This window comes from Lepidochelys kempii, chromosome 6, assembly GCF_965140285.1.
Source record: "Lepidochelys kempii isolate rLepKem1 chromosome 6, rLepKem1.hap1, whole genome shotgun sequence".
NCBI lineage: Eukaryota > Metazoa > Chordata > Testudines > Cheloniidae > Lepidochelys > Lepidochelys kempii.
Window position 1 is genome coordinate 66,847,171 of NC_136385.1, and position 21,724 is coordinate 66,868,894.

The 21,724-nt window shown below is 43.9% G+C and overlaps 1 protein-coding gene across 1 annotated transcript in view; it reads right to left on the reverse strand.

The window, feature by feature from the left end:
- The window catches only part of LOC140913860 (deubiquitinase DESI2), a 78,366-nt gene that overhangs the window by 35,954 nt on the left and 20,688 nt on the right, over positions 1-21,724 (reverse strand). Inside the window, exons 2-4 of the mRNA XM_073350669.1 lie at positions 5,099-5,171; positions 1,249-1,342; positions 17-158 (exon numbers count right to left, since the gene is read on the reverse strand). Of these exons, the coding sequence (XP_073206770.1) occupies positions 17-158; positions 1,249-1,342; positions 5,099-5,171 (309 nt within the window). The remainder of the gene's footprint in view (positions 1-16; positions 159-1,248; positions 1,343-5,098; positions 5,172-21,724) is intronic.

Here is a 21,724-nt window from a genome sequence, read left to right on the forward strand (position 1 = left end):
AAATAGCTGTGCCAACCTCTGCCAGAGCAGTGGAGAAGTGATTGCAGTTCTTGTGCATGAGATGGTATGCATTGCCCTTGTACTCCTTGCCCAGCTCCTCCATAATCTTATCCACATCCTCTTCTGTGAAATCAGTGGTGCCCAAAGCAACCGACTCTCTAGTTTAAAAACAAAACAGGAAACATGGGAAGACACCGTGAAAAAGGTTGAATAGACACAGGCTAAAGAGAGAGAAAACAAGATACTGGCAAGTCATTTAGGCTTTAAATTTGGCAGGATTGGTTTACATGTACGTAGTGCTAGTGAAAAGTTCCTGAATGACAACTCTGCAAGCTAATGTCCTCTATTTATCCACAAAAATAGGTACAGCCCAGACAGCAGCACTGAGACCTTCCCTACACACTACTCTGCAAAACTGCCTTAACTCCGAGCTGCAGGGAACACTTCTCTACCCATTCAGTCCTAGGTCCATCAGCTGAGACCACCAAGAAGTGTGCCATTTATGGTGGTGGTTTTTGTGATGTGGACTCCTGACGGTAAGAACTGGATTGAAAATTCTCCACCCCCACAAGGTTCATTTGACATAGGCCATGGATCTCAGAGGGTAAAATCCTGCAGTCAGTCAATTTCTTCTGAGCCAAATCTGAATCAGTGATCTAGGGAAGACAGGCTCCATCTTCCATTAACTGAGCCACAGTCCCAAAATCTGATCACCTTGAATATTTTATAATGGGGCATCTAAAATCCTCCCACTTCTGCTCTAGAAAGTAATGTATTCCCACTCTGTCAATAGGAAGCAGACAAAAGAGAAAACTTCCAATAGCTCCTGGTTTTGTGGAAAGCATAAAAAGCAATGTGTGATGTTCTTGTGCTCCTTCTACTGGCTCTGCAGCAGCTACCAAGGTACTAGTCTCAGAATTTTGCTGAGTGGCAAAACTGGAGCACAAAAAGAAAACAACCAAATTACAAAAAAGAACTGTGTTCATGTCAAACTGCACTTGAAAACAGAGGAGGAAAACGCTGAGCACTCTCTCAGATATCCTGCCCTATGTCCTTGTGCACAACCGTAACCCACACCAAGAGTCCTGTTGGACTGCTTTTGAATCAGGAGCAGGTGGAAACATGGTGGGGGTGGGAGCAGGTACTAGGAAGATGAGACTCAAAATGGCAAGGCAGGACTGATCTGTTGACCCTAAATAGGCTCATTGATGACGGCAAGATGAGGGGTGTGTGAAGAAGGGCCCTTACTTGAACTTAAAGGTCTCGCCAAGCTCTACCGCACTGCCAGGTGTGATCTCGAAAATCCCACTGAAAGGATAAGGATGCCCTCCATAGGCAAATTCTGACAAGGAAAGAAAGAGACTGTGAGTAATCAAATGAAGGCTGTATCAGGGAAAGTACACAGCAGCTGTCTGCATGGCTTACATCAGCAATGGTGTTAGGGCCATTGCCAGAGTCAGTTTCAGTCAGGCACTAAAATCCATCCTCCTACTCCAGTTACATATCAGCCCCAGGATACCCTCACAACCCCAATTCCCGATCATACTCCATCTCTGCTAATGCTATTAGTTGGCCATAGTCCTAGGCAATCCCTGTGTGGGGCTCTCTGAGCTGGCCTGAATGGATTTGGTCAGCAAGTCAAGGTGGCAGCAAAGCTTATTACTAAGGTGAAGAAATCCTAAAGTAATATAGGAAGGTGATGGGACTGACACCCAGTTAAGAAAACTCCTCTATTCTTCAGTAGAGCAGAGGGTTACCAAACACTGCCCAGCAGAAGGATACACAGGCAGTTTACCAGGAGTCAAAAGTCTCCACCTGATTTTTAGAAAAACTGAGCTAATTGCAACTGCACTTTATGCAGGTCAGACCTATGGAAACTACAGGACCCATCATGTCATGCTCCATCTCAAGTCAACTGTAAAAGCTGCTTGGTTCAAGATGGACCATTGCATACTGGAACATGTAATCGTCATGTGGCGATGGTAAAAGAAAAAAAATCACAAAGACACTCTCTTCTAACACTGAACAAGGAGCTTTATTCATATAAGGAAAAACAAAATTACCCCTAACGCTATTCTGTCTCTCTCTCTCTGCTTCACTGCAGAGCTCCAGTCTAGAACCTTCCTTCCAACAGCCAAAGGTGCTGCCTTTTTCTTCTGTACTGAGTACTTTCATCAGTTTCAGTCACGTGGGATCTCAAGCTGCAGCTACGTCCAGTGACAACAGCTGGTGTTGTCCAACATTCTTCCTCATATGGTTTTATCAGGATTGGGTCTCCTGGTTTAAGGCTGGATAAGCTTTGGGCTGCATTCCAACAGTTAGAGAAGAAAGCCTCTTAGATCTGGCAACTCTCAGCCACCGCAAAGTATTTCCATGGTACATATCTACAATAGCTTTAATTCTCAAATAATGCATGAGAAAACTCTGGCATGTAAGGGGCACCTTTCCTAGATCTTTGCTGTTTATTAAATGTCTGAGTGGTTTGTGGTCCATCTTGAGCATGAAACTGCCACAACCCTATATGTACCATTTGATCTTCCCACATGCCCATATACTTGCCAAATGTTCTCTCCCTGTTTCGGTTTTAGGATCTGAAAGCCGTCAGGAGCAATATGCTAAAGGCTCCTATTAGCACCCCACAATAGCAGCTGAACTCTGTAGACTTGGAAACATCATAAAATATCAGTACCTGGGATGTGGTTAATAGATTCTTTAGATCCTCAAAAGCTTATTTTTATGCTTGGCTCCAGATCCACATAGAGACTTTTGTTTTAAGGAGTTCATAAAGAGCTTGTTTTTTTGAGGGTGGGTTAAGTATGAATTTTCTCCAATTTGCTAAATAAAATTTTGGAAAACTTTTTCTGGATCTGCCCTCCCCCCTCTTCTATCAATCAGAACTGTTGCTGGGTTTGTTGTAACGTTGCCATCAGAACTTGTTGCAATAGTGTATTATGCTATGTTCTTTCTGTGATTTCCTAGGAGTTAAATATAGCATCATCCAGAAAAGCTTCCACTCTCTCCAGGCCTTGTAGAATCCCACTCCTTTTCCATATGAAGATTTCTGGGTGCTTGTGACCCTGACTGGGAGGTAGCAAAGAGCAATATCTTCTGAATGGCTTTGCAGAAAAGTTGGTACTGTTGGGGTGGAGAGGAACTTGTCTGAAACCTAGTGAAGAGAGCACTGTTGCACCCATTAACTTGGGAATAGTATCTTCTGTGGTGAGAAGAATCTCTCTTTTCCTTCTTACTGTTTCATTGAGCATCTTTAGATCTGTGCTAATAGTTTTCCCCCTTGCCTCACGACACTACAGGGGCACATCACTCCAGTGGTTCATTACTGCCCTTTATTGTGCCATTCCTCTCCATCCTTTCCAGTTTTTCTTTCGCTTTCAGGAGCAGTGGGATGGGCACTCTCCAGGTGGTACTGCACACATAGGGTACATCCCCTCTTCCAATAGGATCTGGAATGGCTCTGTTCTAAGCAGGCTCTGTCTGTTGAACACCATGCCAACATCCAGTTCTATGAGGGCCATCTTAATGATTGTGGCTTGGTCTAGTTTACTTGCGGTAGTCTCATTAACACCACAGGCTCCTTGCCTTTGTAGGTAAGTTTTGAATGGACTGAAGCAATGGATCTGTTCCCCTGGGCTATTGAACACTGTCCTGGGCTACTCCAGATTAGGACTAAGGCTTATCTTCTTAAGTCTCTTTACAAAATAATCACCTCTACCCCTGAAATTAATTTTAAATTTAACAAATGTTGCAAATCTTGAGATTAGATCCAAATCTATTCATGAACGCTGCCTTTGGACACAGATCCTAAGAAACACAAATTATTCACTCTTGCTTGTACTCCTTGATTCCTTTGCTTTGATAGCTGTTTTGCTAATATCCCTGTTTCTTGCACAACCTGTATGTACCTCCACCGGTGGCTCCTAGACACTACACAAATAAATAAATAAATAAATAAATTTGTCCTGTGCTCTCCTCGGCCACACCTGCCACAGTTCTGTCCAGGAACTCAGCATTCTTAAAAGCCATTGTTATGAGGCTTCTTTCCCCCTCCCTGCATGGGAATTTTTTCATTGCTACTTCTTTCACATTGCTTTGACTGCTACCTTGCCGGGTGACTTGCATTTTGACTAGTTCAGATGGCCATATCTGTTGAATTACCTTGTTCCAGAGGACCTCAGATGTGATTTTTTTGAAAGCTCCTTGTTTAAAATCTCAACTATTAGATGTTCTCTTACCTGCTCTCCCTGACAGATACCAAAGTCACGATGCTCTGCTTGTTCATAAAAGACCTTTAGAAATGCCATAAAAGCATAGCCATTCATATAGTACTTTCCTTTTTGGAATTAAATACTCACTGCCCTTTTAAAAGGCAATGTAATAGTTATTCATATTGATTGATTCCTCAGTGAAGGCAAGTGATTTCTAAACATTTTTAGCTTCACTCCCTACTGCATAAATTAATGAGCTGACTTATATTTTACCAAAAACTCTGTGGTAAACTTAAATAGCTAGTAAAGTGCTCCTTCCCCTTAGGCCATTCCAGGGGCTTATGAAACAAAGTCTTTGGCAAGGTTGAATTTTGACATTTTATTTTTCTCGCTGATGCAAAATGACTGAGTTTCTGAGACCATGTAATTGGACAGTGAGAAAGCCATTTTTCTGGGATTCTTTCTTCAGACACTGAACTAGGAAATGTATTAAAATAAGGGAAACTGTATTATCCTTAAAGCTACTCTCTGCGTGTCTCTTGCTTTGCTTCACTGGAGAGCTTTTGCCTATAATGTTCCCCAGTCCCTTCTTCAAAGCTGTAGCAGGATGTCAGGCAAGAAACAGTACTCTAGCTTTGCAGACAGCACGTCTACATTGAAAAGGAGATTATTTGCAAGGTCCACGATAGAACTGCATGAGATGCATACCATACTTTGGACACCCCAGTCTAAAAATAATTGACTGAATTTCCACTCCTCAGAGCCCCCTCATCCCAAAAGGCACAAACCAGGACACCAGGATTTCTTATAAAAAATCGTAAGATCAGTAGGATTGTCCCCCAAACTCAGATGTAACTAAAAAGAAAGCTTCATACCTCTGCCGTAGATCTCGATGCCGGAGTGGAAGACTCCAATCCCCAAGGTAGAGGTGTATTCATTTATCCAGTACTACAGTAAGAAGAAAGGTAAATTTGGAAGCATTAGTGGAGCATAAACTAAACACAGGACCTTGGTCTATTATATACCCTGGTGTCCTTTCCTCAAGGCTATTTCTCTGGAGTCTAGCAAGGACCAAACAAACAAACAAATCTCCTCACTGTATTTTCCACTGAATGCATCCAATGAAGTGAGCTGTAGCTCACAAAAGCTTATGCTCAAATAAATTTGTTAGTCTCTAAGGTGCCACAAATACTCCTTTTCTCTCCACTGACAGAATACCATCCCCTTTAGATGTGGGATCTGTGCTTGCCCAACTGATGGGGTGATATCCTAACAAACTGTTCATCTGGACTTCACAGTATGGGACTTTCCCCTGGGTTTAGATGTAAATATACGCTCTGTACTATGAGCTCACCAAGAACCTACTACAGCAGCGGATGTTGGGGGGGGACATTTATCTCTCTGCATTTTAACAACATTAGTAAACACAGAGTTAAGTTTGTTAACAACAATTTTTATACCACCCATCCATTTGAGGATTTCAAAGCACTTTACAAACACCAATTTATTTAGGCTCACAACACCCATGTGAGTTAGGTAAATACGCTCCCCATTTTAGATTTTTTGTATTAAGGCATTTTTTGTGTTTACACTTAGGTAGCAAGTTTTTTGGAGCAGGGAACATCTCTTCTCACATGTCCATAAAGCACCATTCCCCACTATCTGTGCTACTACATAGGTAATAATTTTGCAGAACAAATGGAGAAACAAAAACACAGTGAGGTTAAGGTCAACATTTTACATAGTGCCAGCTCATATGAAATGCATCCATTTTCAGAAGGGCTGAGCATTTGCAGCTCCAAAACCAGCCCAATGGGGTCTCATACGGATTCCCAAAATCAGCGATCAACCTCAGAAAATTCAGTGAAAATGAGATCATTGCTTCCAAGTCCAGGACATCTTCATTCCGCCAAGGGCAGAGGAATTCTACAGTCCAGCACATATTTACTCTCTCTTCTCCTCCTCCAGATACTTCCTAGTGACTCAGAACATCATGGTCAGAGTTTTTTTGAGCACTGCTAGGACAGTTAGCCTCAATCATTTGTCACTCTCCCTGAATAATCCTGTAATGAACTGTTTTGTATATGTGTACCACTGCCCCCAACTTGTCACAGATTCTATAATGCTAGCACCTAAGGAGATTCTCTCTCAACTCACATAGTAGGGAGTCTGTGCTTTTGAAGCCAGAATATTTAAATTGTATCCCTTCTGTCTCTGTGGGGTCTGCATGGCCATGATGTGCAGCAGAGTAGGCACTTCCCAGTTGGCAGGTAACCACAGATTTGTTACACTTAATCCACATTCTGAATTCTACTTGTTTACGGATTATTGACGATGATTGAATACTGACTGTATTAGCTCTGTAAGATATCCCGAGATGCATTTGACCGCAACTCTATATAAAGTGTTGCATTGTTATACAAGGTGCAGTCCCAAAGGTGACTAGGAGGAGGTTCAACCCAAATACCATAAACCCCTAATTCCAAAATGCCTCGCTAGCAGTTTCTCAGGCATTACAAGTCTGTTTCCCCTGCAAGGAAGCCCCTAGTGCTTCTCCTTCTTTGCAGATCTTTGCCTTAAAACATATGCTCCCATTTCAGGAGAGCAGCTGGCAAACTACATGAGCCTCTGTAGTCCTTCAGCCCATCTTTTACCTTTCCCATTACTAAATCCCCATTTGTCTCCTCATTAGGCAGGCTTTTTAACTGAACTTTGTGAAGTGCAGTGTTTATGGAAGTGATGGCCTAAGAGCATGGGATTGGAGCTAAGTGAAGGTTGGGAACTTCTGCCTGTGCCCCTTGGTCTCAATTAACAGCAAACCCTCCCTTTGAGCAACAGACACCTTGTTTCAGGGAAGGAAGGGAGGATCCCCCAGTAGTGGTCCCATTCCACAGTTTCTACTCTTCTCCACCAATTTCTGTTTCTGTCTGTGACACCAAGCAGCCCTGTATTCACACCCTACACACTATTGTAATAATCTTTGTTCAAAATATGCCTTGTGAGGTACCATTTGAAAACTAACAACTTACTAATATTTGTGTGCAACGTATGTACACCATGAGTATTAAGAGTTACAAATCTATGCTGGAATTATAACTAAAGCATGTGTGAACCAGGGAGTTGTTAAGCCTGTCTATCTTAAACAAAGGAATGTGTGTTTACCTCAATTTACATATAAATAGTAAACAGACTCATCAAGCTAACAAGGGATGGAGGCAAATCTACACTAACAAAAGGACACTAACAAGTGGGGGAGAAGACGCATGGTGTCTACCTCCAGCAGGAGAGAGAAGCTTGGTCTGGGTTTTACTTTTCAGAAGAATTCATTTCAAAGGTTTACTGGGCTATAAAGATGGGGAGAGGCAGGTTAACCTCAAATGATAATCAACTGATTGTACACAATATTACTGTATTATAAAAGTATAGAGAGTGAGGTCTTTTCAGAAATCTGATGACACACGGGTGATTAATATAATTGTGAAATGTATGTATTAACACAATGTAAGGAATTATGGATATTCATTGATATTAGGCTGTACTGTCTGCCCAGACAGTGGGGAATGTCACAGTTATCTACCTGTCTCCTATATACATTAAGATGGTGGAATCAGAAACAATGGAAGACCCATTTACATAGAAATCATATAGGGAGATGGGAAGCCCACAGGAAGAACAGACCAGCATGAACAACAAGGAGTCCTTGTGCCACCTTAGAGACTAAATTTAATTTGGGCATAAGCTTTTGTGGGCTAAAACCCACTTCATCAGATGCATGGAGTGAAAAATACAGTAGCAGTATATATATTACAGCACATGCAAATATGGCAGTTGCCTTACCAAATTGCAGGGTCAGTGCTAATGAGGCCAATTCAATCAAGGTGGAAGTCGCCCATTCCCAACAGTTGACAAGAAGGTGTGAGTATCAACAGAGAGAAAATTACTCATCCTGCCTCATGAAGCAAGGTCACTGAACTTGGGAGATATAAGCAAGGGCAGAAGCTATCTTTGGCATCCATCACTAGACAGACAGAAGGGGCCAAAGCTTTTGGAGGCTGAGAAAGATGGGTCCTTAAACCAAGGCGGGGGCGGACAGAAGTCTCTGGAACCGAATATAGGTGAGAAACCTGCTTAGGCAAAAACCTTTTCACCTAAGGTGACAAAGGCGCCAGCATATGGGCCTCTGGAAGAGATCCTGACCAAGGAATGGATCATTCACCATCTTGCTTGAAGACTGTTGGTGAGAAACACCATCTTAAATAAAGCCTTGAATCAAATCTTTAGGCTTTTCGATGAGTTTTCATTTTTATTTGATTGTAACCCTTTCTAACATTGTCTCTTATACTTCAACTCACTGAAAAACCTATCTGCTTTTATTAATAAACTTGTTTCACTATTAAACCAATATTGTTCTGTTCATACTAAAATGAACATCAGCTCCAGATAATGTGGCAAAGTGGTGTGTTTTCACTCCTTAAAGGAGCACACAAACCATATTATTTCTCTGAAGTGTGCAGGGCTGGACATTGCAGAGCACACAGTTTGGAGAAAATTCAGGACTGAGTGTGTTGGGGTCACCCTGAAAGTAGTAACGAAGGCTGGTAGAAGCCAGAGTAGGGCTGTAGACTGGCTGCTGAGGTCAGAACTGCTGAACCAGGGCTGTCTAGCACACAGACACTCAGGGTGTGACCTACTTGCTAGTAGGATGGTTGTGAGTGGCCCCGGTGAGGAGCTACAGCAAAGCATTGTGAGGCACCCAAGATTGCAGGACACAACCCCTCAATGGTCTGGATTGCACCCTAGGAAGTGACGCTATCCTCATTCTCTAATTGCTGTTCATCTCTCTGATAATTTCATCCCCTATTTCCCCCAGTTGCCTTCCTCTATTCTCACTGGCTGGCTGCTCACATGCTCACTTCATTCTGCTAAGCTTCAGAGGAGGCCTGGAACTGAGCCTGATTTCTGAACCTTCTGAGGGTCACTCGCCACACAGTCCAACGGCATGTGTTGCCTCCACACCTCAGGCTAAGTAGCAACAATGCCTCATAGCATTTGCAGGCTCTGCCAACCCAGATGGTTGGAGGAATAAGGAACCTGGAAGTAGGGGGAAGTTTTTAAATTAGAAATGGGCTCAAACCTCAAAATTCAGATAAAGATTTTGAAAATCCCGAAGTACAGCAACTTGGCCCTGGTGCTTTGCTTCTGCCTATTATACTAGTAGGAGTCATTTGAAGAGGCTGAATCTGCATCAAGCTTTAGATTTCAAACACCCTCAATCCTGAATGTTTATTGGAATGGGGATTGGGTTTGGGCCCATGACTATTTCAGATACAAAAAACATCCCCATGATTGTCATCAGAGGCACCAAAAAGCAAAGCAGCTTTGCAGCAAGGGTTACCATTGTCCTCACCTCATCCCTGTCTCCAGAGAGCTGCAGAAGCTGTCTCAAGGCTATGCTGAACATGCAGCAAACACCTGCCGGCACTTTGGCACAGTCCTTAGGAGATCTCGGGACATGACTGCTCTACACTGAGCACATCAGTCAGATTATTTTCCTGCTGAGCAAATGAGTCAGATCTGAAATCTGGTTTGTACAAGCACACAGAAACTTGCCTATTCTGTCTGCATTTCTGAGTGTAACAGAATCATAGAATATCAGGGTTGGAAGGGACCTCAGGAGATCATCTAGTCCAACCCGCTGCTTAAAGCGGGACCAATCCCCAATTTTTGCTCCAGATTTCTAAATGGCCCCCTCAAGGATTGAACTCACAACCCACAAAGGGTTTAGCAGGCCAATGATCAAACCATTGAGCACAGCTATCAATTAAGTCAGCAAATACTGATCCCCGTCAGATGACAGGGTTATTGGTCTTTGTAACTGACACAAAGGCCCAGTAGTGCCAACTGGCAAAGTGTTCCCTGTTCTTTACTAGTAACTCCTACCTCAGAAGAGACAAACTCACAACACCTAATACACCACTTTCATGGAATTTATCCATAAGAGGTAGCCTATGAGGGCTCTACTGAAAGCTTACAACTTAGTGATACTCATAGTCATTGGGAGGTGCATGCACAGGTAATATTTAAGGAATAATGTGACTATATTGAAAATTATTTCCTTATGGTCTTGGAGTGACAGTGAGTCATCAGGAAATCATATATCTCGGTGATGGACCATTCAGGTGGGAGGCAGCTGTCACCCCTGCATGGTCAGTCAATTACATAATGTATTGCCCAGTTATCCACCATTACAACCACCAGTGCTTAATTTGTAATGAAAGAGGTGCTGGGGCTCAAGCAATTTTTTTACATTCATAACTGATGCAGCAAGCCCAGAGGTGCCAGGGCTATGAACTGCCAAGCCTAGAGGTGCCAGACCAGCTCAGTCCTGGCAAGCCTTAGCACAAATTAAGCACTGACAACAACCCAGAAAAGTCAATGGAGAACCATCAAAGATAAACTAAACCTCAAAACCACTTGGGAGTGAAAAGGAAAAATACGACAGCAAGGGGATGGCCCTGCCTGGGAATAAACACAAAAGACTGATTCAGTATATAACAGGGTGAAGAAAGACGCTCTGGATCCATTCACTGAGGAGGCACCTTGAATAAGCAGGGGTTGCTTAATGAAAGACTGGGTCCTAGCTCCTTGGGGCCAGTAAATGCTGCAAAAGGCTGAACTTTGGGGTGAGAATATATTTCATTAGCCAGGAAAGGTAATTTAGTAAGCTTAGGCCCTAGTTTGTGTTTTATTATTTGTTTTGTATGTAACCACTTGTTTCCACTCACACTTGTTTCTATTTGAATCTCTGTTCTTTCTTAAAATAAATTTCCTTTTGTTTTATAATTGAACTCAAGTGCTTGGTGTAAAGCAGGAGTGCTGGTCTAAGGTAAAACTGGGGCACACTGTTCCTTTGGGCATGGAGGATCTAGGATTTCTATGGATATCCAGTGATTGGTGGCTGGATACCACAAGGGGACACTGTGAAGGGATTCAGAGGCTGGGGTACCTCTATTGTCAATCATCAGCGTTGATATAGCCCAGAGAAGAGGCTTGAGTGGCTGACAGGCTGGTTGTTTAGGGAACTAATGCTGGAGGAAGGTGGCATCAAGGTGACTAACAGCCCTGAGTGTCCAGAGAAGCATCACAGTGACCCCACCCCAGGTCAAGGGAATAATGTTCACTGGTCTCTGACTAGCACATTGCTCTCTCATACTTTTATTACATGTTGTCTGCAAAATTGGGCAGTAAATCCCAAGTGAATGGATTTAGGCAGTTCAGTCTCAGTCCCATCTGGAACTAAGACACAGAGAAAAGCCTGAAAATGAACAACCGAGACAGTGGAGAAAACTAACCAAACTGTAAATATAGGATCTGGATCTAGATTCAGATTCTAAACACTGTCCAAATTCAGGGATTTTTTTGGTTCCAGAGGCTGGGTTTGAGACCAGCTCTAGCCAAAAGCCTTGTAGTGTGATTTGGTTTGGTAAAATTTGGGGAGAAAGTTCAAACTGGTTCTTATTCTAATCCTATCCCTGTACCCAACTCTAGTCTGCAGCTACAGACGTGAAATGGAAATCTGAATGGGACATGATCTGAGCCACGTGAGGGCATCTCAGAAAAGTAAAAAACTGAGAAACACCAACATTTTGATCGCTGCAGACAAGACTGGTCTGGAGAAGTAGAGAAGGTGAGTACAGATTACCTCATTTTGCAAGGTGTAAGGAAATGAGAGCACCCATGGGGTCCGGTCCCAGGAGTAGTTGCCCATTAACACCATTGCTCACATCTGCCAGCAACTCAATTTTTGATCACGGACTTTAACCCTGCTTTTTTACCTCAGACCACTACCCCCCATCCGGCATCTAATGTTCAACAATGAGTCACAGAAATATTTCCAGGTTTCAGAGGAACAGCCGTGTTAGTCTGTATTCGCAAAAAGAAAAGGAGTACTTGTGGCACCTTAGAGACTAACCAATTTATTTGAGCATGAGCTTTCGTGAGCTACAGCTCACTTCATCAGATGTTTACCGTGGAAACTGCAGCAGACTTTATATACACACAGAAATCATGAAACAATACCTCCTCCCACCCCACTGTCCTGGACAGTGGGGTGGGAGGAGGTATTGTTTCATGATTTCTGTGTGTATATAAAGTCTGCTGCAGTTTCCACGGTAAACATCTGATGAAGTGAGCTGTAGCTCACGAAAGCTCATGCTCAAATAAATTGGTTAGTCTCTAAGGTGCCACAAGTACTCCTTTTCTTTTTGAGAAATATTTCCTTCCCTCCTATGCTGGATGGTCTGGCTAGCTAACTATTTAGGGCAGGGATCAGCAACTTTCTGCACGTGGCTATCAGGGTAATCCACTGGCAGGCCGTGAGACTTTTTGTTTACGTTGACCGTCCGTAGGCACAGCCTCCCCACAGCTCTCAGTGGCTGCGGTTCACTGTTCCTGGCCAATGGGAGCTGCGAGAAGCGGCGGCCAGCACATCCCTGTGGCCTATGGCTTCCCACAGTTCCCATTGGCTGGGAACAGCGAACCACATGCCTGTGGACGGTCAATGTACACAAAATGTCTCTTGGCCTGCCACTGGATTACCCCGATGGGCCACGTGCCAAAGGTTGCTGACCCCTGCTTTAGGGTTTGTCTATACTGCAATGTAAGCCGAGGGTTCAAACTCAGGCTGAAGCCTAACCCCCCTTCTGTCTACACGCAAATTGTGCTAACCCAGGGCTCATTCCCAGGATGCCCTGGGGGTGGAGGGTCCAAACCTGAGTCAAACTGGGACCCACGGTTCAAGCCCTATTGCTTTACATTGTAGATGCAGCCCCACTAGACTCATGTTCTGGGAGTCCACCAAAAGTATCCCAAAATCCCATGGGCTGAATTTCTTTGTCTGGAGAGTCATGTTTGGTGGACAGTCAAATTCCCCTCACACTAAAGGGGCAATACAAATGTAATTTAACAAGGTTGCCTTAACTTTCTTTCATGTGGCAAGTGGAGAATAAGTAAGGGCAAAGGGGAGCAGAGCTAAGGCTAAGATCTGGATGTTGGAGGTGAGCAGGGAGCATGTAGAGGTACGAGGGGCCTGGGCAGACCACCTTGCACTCCAGTGATCTTAAGCCTCTGGAGTCTTCCTGCTAAGTGTCACAAGCTTCTGAAATGGACTCCATCCGTGCAACTGTTTGTGGTTTGTTTTAGAGTCATTTTTATCAGGAGCCAAATCACAGAGAGCGCCAAATGCTGAGCCTTCCTCCTTTGCAGGCATAGATGGTCTTATACAATTCCATAGTGCATCACAAAGAGGGGTGAGGTTGAGAAGAATTCCGGGAGTCAGTAGCATGATAAGGGCAGGGGTGAAAGTAAGGCAGTATGCGCCAGTACGGCATACCAGTAAAAAGTAGCCACCAGTACCTGCCCGCTTTAGTTGCTGCCCCTTTTGTGCCCCCCACTGGCAGCCCTGCTGGGTCCCTAACGACAGGGCCGCCAATGGAGGTGCAAAAAGGGGAAGTGATGTTAAAGCACTGCCGCGGCCGCTGACGGGGAGGGGGCGGGGGGAGAAGTAGCAGCTGCCCCGGGGCCGTGATTTAAAAGGGCCCGGTGCTCCGACCGCTGCTACCACAGCAACAGCGGCCGGAGCCCATGGCCCTTTAAAACTGGCACTGGAGCCCCGGGCAGCGTGAGCCAGGCAGCGCAGATAGGCTGGCCGGGGGATGCTGACCCCAGGCCCATCCCTTCTGCCCGATGCCCTGTACCCATAAGAGCTCAATTTTACTTTCACCCCTGGATAAGGGCAAACTGAGAAAGAACCTATCAATATGCAGATACAAAGGTTTAACCTCTCCCCCGTAGGGCCACACAGGGGTTCCCAGCTGCTATTAGAGTTCATTGGCTACACAGATGTTCCACGAAAGGTACCAGGTTGGCAGGGAGTATTTCTCCCCACATCAGCCCCTCTTAGATCCTCTGTGCAAAGTTCACTTGCTTAGGCTTTGTGCAAGGATGGGAGGATATTTAGCACATGCTGTGGTATACATAGGGAGAAGTGTGTATATACATGCTTGCATGTTTAAGTGCATGGATGTAGTCACAAACACACCACAAAGCATGGGAAAATCCATTAATGACATGAAGGTGAAAACCAAAAGCCATTAGTCAAGGCAGCACCAGTTTGATTCAGTAGGCCAGTCAAGGGAGTGCTAAAGTAATGTCTTGACATTCAGTTCTTAGGCTGTATTGATCCAGATGTGAAATATGATGGCATGAAAGAAGATGACAGAGGGGAAACCGGGGAATACCACTTCAGGAATTCACTGAGTGAAATCCTGGCCCCATTGACATTAATGGCAAAACTCCCATTGATTTCACCCGAGCCATGATTTCACCCAGTGTATATTTCCAACATAGGTTAATGGCTTCCAGAACCCTTGCTTATGTCTGTGAAGGAGGAAACAGAGAAAAGCAAACAAAATATTTTACTTCCTTGATATAAATGTAATGCTTCTGAAGGAGGGGCAAGATTACCCTGATTATAAGCAGGCATGACACAAGCTACCTCACAAACCTAGGCCAAAACACCTCAGCCCTGATGTGCATCATCCACTAATTTTCCAGTCCTGGGCTTGCACACAGTTCTGTTAATATGCTTCAATCCTACCATTATTTCTATTCCAGTCCTGAAGCGGTCATAACCATAGGGGGTAGCCTAAATTCCTCCTTACCTGTAAAGGGGTTAAGAAGCTCAAGTAACCTGGTTGGCACCTGACCAAAGGAACCAATGGGGACAAAAGATACTTTCAAATCTGGGAGATGGGGGAAAGAGATTTTGTTTTGGGTTCTTTGTTTCTGTGGCTGTTGGCTCTTGGGACTAAGTCTGTCATATTTCAAACTTGTAAGTAACAGCCAGGCAAGGCATATTAGTTTATCTTTGTTTTCTCAACTTGTGAATTTTCCCTTTGCTAGAGGGAGGTTTATCCCTATTTTGTTGTAACTTTGAAACTAAGGCTAGAGGGGGTTCCTTTGAATTTTCGGCTACTCTGTAAGATTAACTACCAGCCTAAGTTTACAGAGGTGATTCTTTTACCTTTTTCTCTTTAAATAAAATCCTTCTTTTTAAGAACCTGACTGATTTTTCCATTGTTCTAAGACCCAGGGGTTTGGGTCTGTAGTCCCTTTGTAACCAATTGGTGAGGATATATGCTCAAGCCTTCCCCAGGAAAGGGGGTGTAAGTGTGGGGGAATAAGACTCCAACTGGTCCTTTCCCTGATTGTTTGTTAAATCACTTAGTGGTGACAGTGATCCCAAGCAAGAAAGAAATCTCTGCCTCGGGGAAGTTTTAACCTAAGCTGGTAAGAATAAGCTTAGGGGGTCTTTCATGCGGGTCCCCACATCTGTACCCAAGAGTTCAGACTGGGGAAGGAATCCTGACAGAAGCCCTAGGAGCAGAAACTTACCATTATGTGAAATGGTATTATATAGCAGGTCTGATGTTAGCAAGTTCTCTCAAGCCATTGGGTGAGATCCAAGGCTCATTTCATCTCTGACTTATGTCATTTTTATACTCAGATTTCCAGCGGTACAAAGCTTGTGAATTAACCAAGTATAAAACCTTGTTTTCCCTAATGGTTTGGAAAACAGGAACAGATTGTAAGACACTATTAATAGCTGCTGTCAAAAAAAAGAAAAAAGAAAAAAGAAAAAAAAAGAATATTTCGGGAGGGAGTAGACAACTGAGATCTCCTTTTGGTATTTTTACCTGGGGAAAAATTGCTTCTGTTATCACAATGCAACAGCTAAATGTGATTTTACCTGGTTGGAGGACAACTTCCAACATTAAGTCTTCAACATGGTTCCTAATGTATGGTGTACTCTACAGTGCTTTTGCTGCATGACATAGGCATGTTAGCCCTCAGTGGAGCATTCCAACTGGGAATTATTTAGTCTCCTGAAATCCCATAAGCGAAATATACTTTTAAAAATCTGTTACAATGACTTTCACTGGATCAGAACATCAAACCACAACAAAGAAATAAATATGTGGGTCCTTATTTACAAATGACATCCACAGCTGTGTTCTTGAGTGCAGCCTCCAAACAACTGCAGTCATAAGAGCTACCAGGTCTTTAGAACTCTGCCACACAGAATGCACCACACAAACCGAATCACCACCACTCTTACAACTTCATTCGCCACAGGAATTCACCAAAATGTTCAGTCACACAAGAACAGAAACGCCTGTCCTACTAGACGAGAAGCCATGGGAAGTTCCAGTGTTAAGTCAGGTGACAAGCCAGGAAAGCTCATTGCTCCACATCAAGACCCCATTTCCAGGATCTCCACCATTATATGATTTCTTTCTCTGTAAACAAAAGGTGAACACATTAAATCTGGTTGTCGGTGGCCCAGAAACATTATTTCTCTTCTGCTGTCCTTGGGAACCACACTTTTAGAATGTCAGAAATAGAAGTCAACAGACAACTGGGAAAGGATTGTTAATGGGCTGCAGAGCCTTTCACCTCAGGTTCAAGTGATGAATCAAAGTCAATGACATCTGATAGGTAGTTGGTGGTATATGCAGAATAGCTGATGGCTTCAGTCCAGTCTTCTAGTGGAGACAAGTCCACCTTCGAAAAACCACCACAGTTCACGCTAATTTGGCTCGGATGTTGGTCCAGTTAGTTCTTGGCCTCTCTACTGAGAATCCCAGGGACACTGAATTCCCTTTGCAGCCCTGGAAGGCGGACTTCTCAAGTTTGGGTTGAAGCATATTGATAACCTTTGTGGATAAATATATAAGACTTCAGTCTGAAGGGCTCTCTATCCTGTACCATTCACGGAATTCACTTCTGAACTATAATAGAAGCTACTCATAACACATTTTAATCCAAAAAACTGGTTTAATTTAGCAGTAACAGGTTTAACAATTACAGGTTTTAATCCAACTGGGAGACAAGGTATAGAAAAGGAAGAGCTGCAAGATTCTCTGACTCATTTATGAGAAGGTTTTCTAGATATCAGTGAGGGCAGAGAAATAATACAAAGGGACCTGAAAAGTTTAGAAACCTGGGAAGAAAATTTAAAATGGCCTTGTCTACACTTAATTTCCACAGTACAGGAAATTAGATGGAATTTTGCAATGAAAGAAAAAGCAATGCAGTTTTGGGCTACATGTGCAAAGGAATCACAGAATCTGGATATAATTTTTGGAATGACAGAGCAAAAATGAGTCAACTGGCTTTGAGAATTATATGAAAGGAGAAAAAAATAGATATATGCGTTTGCAGTTTGAAAAAAAAAAAAAAAAAAAAAAACAACACACATTTGCAATTTGTTTAGGAATTGCTAGTGCCTCCCCAGGCGGTAGCAGAAACTTGACATTAGGCCCAGCTGTAATGGAGACCCCAACAGCAGCAAGCATTTGGCTTTGGTGGGGTATTCACAACTCTGTGCAACTCAGCTCTGGGGAGCTCTAAGGATCCCTTGGATTTTTGAGGGTATTTGGAGCACTGAGTAATGCTCCTAGAATAGACTATGAAACCTCACAAATCAGCTTTTTCAAAAATTTAACTTAAGGGGTCATCTTTTTTCAGCATCATAGAGTCAACCAACCAACTCCTAGACATCTCAAACTCCCCTCCTTACGCGGCCACACACATGCACACACTTGTTCCCCATGTGGAAAAACTTTTAAAAAATTAAGGACTTGAAGCAAGGCAAAAATCCTGATTAATTAAATAGGTGCAAAGCTGCACATAGGCATTTAGGGGTCAGTATCAGCACCAATGCATTTACACTCCTTGATGAATCAGAGCTATTGACAGATAGAGACAAGGCCTTAGTCTACAAGAAAACTGGATGGGGCAATGGAGGTGTGGCAATAGACAAGGAAGAGACTGGGGAAGATAGGAGGTCCCTGCTTAGGACTTAGAGCAGTGGATGAAGACTTTTCATGGTTACCAGCTGGGTATGTCAGGAATGGAGCGAGTGAGATACAAAGGACAGGGATAGTGGTGAAAGTCACATTGGCGCTGTTTAAAACTTTACATTCCTGATGAAAGAAGCTTTAACGCATCAGCTGGCCTTTCTGCTCAGGCTCTCACCCAGTCTCCAACCCAGATTCCGCAACCCTCTAGGTCCTGCACCCTCTTCCCCACAGCTAGCACAGGAGTTTAACACTCCCTCCCATTCCGTTAAGGGTCTTTACTGGCTTGAATAAACCCTACCTATGCTTTTCACCCAGGCTGCAATTATCCAGTATAATAGGACAGCAGAAAAAATAGTGGCACAAATGTATTTTGCTTTATATTGATTAGCACCAGAGGGCTCACCTTGAACCCAAATCTCAACTCGTTTGACTAACTACTCGTTACCATACATAAAAGGTGGGAGTAGAACAAAAGGAGTGATTGCTATGGGGTAGATTTTTGCAGGCACTCAGGTCCCTAATGCAGAATGAGCCACAGACAGAGTCTGCTAGCGATCGGCCCCTGGCCACTCACCTCTTATTTGGGGCATGTTAGCAAAGAGAAAGGTGTCAGACTACTTCCTTAGAACCTGACATAATAAACACAGAAACTTCTTGGAGAGAACAGGGATGACAGATGAAAGATGAGAAACACTTTCTTCTGCCTTTACTTAGATAGGCTGCACTTGCTGGCCTAATATAGTGGTGGATTTGACACAAGTTAGGTGTCCAGCAGGTTATTCACTAACACTTTCAGAACCTTAACCCAAGGTAAACATAAATTAATCCTTTCCAAACCAACAGATGCAAGAAGTGTTTAGTGATGATGCAAGTTTGGCCACCTTGACATTGGTTTGGTATCACATTAGTTTAAGATCCCATTCTGTTACAACAAAAAACACCCAGCACCCTCCTACACCCCAAATTCCTCATCCCCGGCCCCACCACAAAGCCCTCACCCTCACCCCCCACCCGCACAAGAACCCTCTGCCCCAGTCCTGAACCCCTCATCCAAGGCCTCAACCCAGAATCTCTACCCCCAGCTGAAGCCCTCACACCCCAACCCTATGCCCCAGGCCTGAGCCTCCCCCCACACTCCAAACCCCTCGGTCCCACCCCCACCACATGAATTTTGTTATGTGTCACACATCTCTTCCGTATTGTTGCACATAAAATTCATTCTGCACATGGGTGGGAAAAATTTGAGAGAACACTGGTCAGGAATGGTCTAGTTATCACATAGCCCTGCCTTGAGTGCAGGGGACTCGACTAGATGGCCTACTGAGGTCTCTTCCAGGCCTACAGTTCCATGATTCTACCAGAAGTACTGCTTAACAGGGCCATCATGTGCATCCTGAACAATCTCTGTGATAGAAGGGGCAATGTCCCATGGCTCAGGGACACTGGGACTCAGGCTTAATGCCTCCTGTTGTACACCACTGTTATCAACTTCTGTCACTCCAAAGGGAGTGTTTACCACTGTGCAGAGCTGCAGTACTTTTAAAAAACATGGAATACCTGGGCACTTTAAAAATGGGATAGAAAATAACACAATACCCGCAGCCCTGACTTTGCGTGGGTCCTGGCCCCACTTGCTGTGAAATTGAGCTATGCTCTGTACAGAGTGTACATCCCCTGCATGAAACCTGCCCTCCTTCCTGAAAAACAGAACTGTACTTATTCTGCTGCCAAGGGAAAATCCATAGCCGCAGAGGCCAGAGCAGTATTACCTCCTATTGAATAAAATGCTATTTTTCCCTTCTTTTGGAGCCCTGTGTCCAGGCCTCATGGTTACTTCATCTTAAGAAAGATGCAGCAAAGACTGAAAAGGTCCAGAGAAGGCAATGACAATGAGTAGCAATAGGATGAAATTTACATGGGAAGAGAGATTGTAAACCCCCAAGACTGAAGAAGAGAAGAGTTAGAGGGGACTTGATAAAGGTATTCAAGGGCGGAGTGAAAACTACCTTGAATCCTTCTTTTTATGCTCCCCTAAAAAGGGGACAAAAAAAAGTCATCTAAAGAAATTTAAGGTCAGTAAACTTAGACCAAGTGAAATGAAATACTCCTGCTTTGTGCAGAAATGTAGTCAGCCTCTGGAACTGTAGGCCACAGAAGTGATCTTGGGTTTTAAAAGAACTGGGATATTTCATGGCTGCCACCACCACCATTTGTGGTTATGTATTATAATGAGGGTAATCAAATACTGTGCTTCAGGGTGTAGGCTGATCAGCAATGGGGGTCAGGACTGAATTCTCCCTGCCACTTACCATGCACATACATAGGTACATGATGGGGCCTTCTGGCCTTCCTCTGAAGCTTCAGGTATTAGCATCAGTCAAAAATAGGATGCTGAACTAAAGGACACCAATCGTCTGATCCAGTGACAAAGCAGGCCCACCTGAGACATTAGCTATTCAGAGGGTAGCTCTCTCCTTCAAAGCTACAGACACTGAACCGTCCAGGCGAGGGAAGCCAGGAACTCTGCACAGTCATGGTGGTGGGTGGAGGTGAAAACTTTCCTCTCAAGCTCAGGTTGTTCACTCAGAAGCCCTTGAACAATAGCGTTTGTTGCAATTCTAAGCAGTTTCTCATTCCCCAGACCCGGATGAGCAGTGCCGGCAGATGATGGGTCCTGCCTACCATTATTAGACGTCACTACATTACCTTTGCAGTTTGAGGAAGACAGGAGAATAAATTTGGCCAGCCAACGAGGGAATTTATAGCTGGTACAGGCGGATTATCCATCATGTAATTGCTCCACAGCACCCCCATCTTTCCACAGCACAGAGATACTGGACTCGAGGAACTGAATTATTCACCATTACGGTCAGCTGAGCTGTCATCTGACCAGTGTTTTACAATTAACGTAACATCTTATCAGTAGGGGCTATCTATTTTTAAGGCAAGTTGAAGTCTCCCTCTAAGAGAAGATTTCTTCATCTTCCTCCTCAACTATTTTTTATGACAGCAGCCTGCCCCTTTGCAATCCCATTGACATCTAGATTAGTTTCATGGCTTGGAGTAATGGAAAACCTGCTCAGCCTCCTGCCTCACGATTTTTTCAGTCACACTCTGACCTCTGTTTACACTGTACTAAGGGAAGTGTAATCAAATCTCACACTTCAGAGCATCAGCGCTCACCTGCCAGGATCAGAAGAGACTGTCCCCCAAACCATCCACAAAAACAGTTGTGTAATTAGCCAGGTGTTTGTGGGGGAGAGAGGAAGGCAGCACTTTCATGCATCAGGCTGTGACCAGTGCTAGAGGATGGGACTTGGTAGACCAATGGTGTTATCTGCTACAGCAAAGTTGGTCTTCCTATGGAGTGAGTGGGTAAATGCAGATCCACTGTGGACAAGTCCCTGTCAGCATTATTTTGCAGACACGCTGTCTGAAGAGCCTCGCTCTGAAGAACCACTGCACTGGGCCTGTGAGAGGATTAGGAGAGAATTTCTGGAAGTGAGGTGAGTCACAAAAAGAGACCAGCTAAACCAAGGGAATTCAGCAACGAGTGACTCAGAGCTACAAATACCT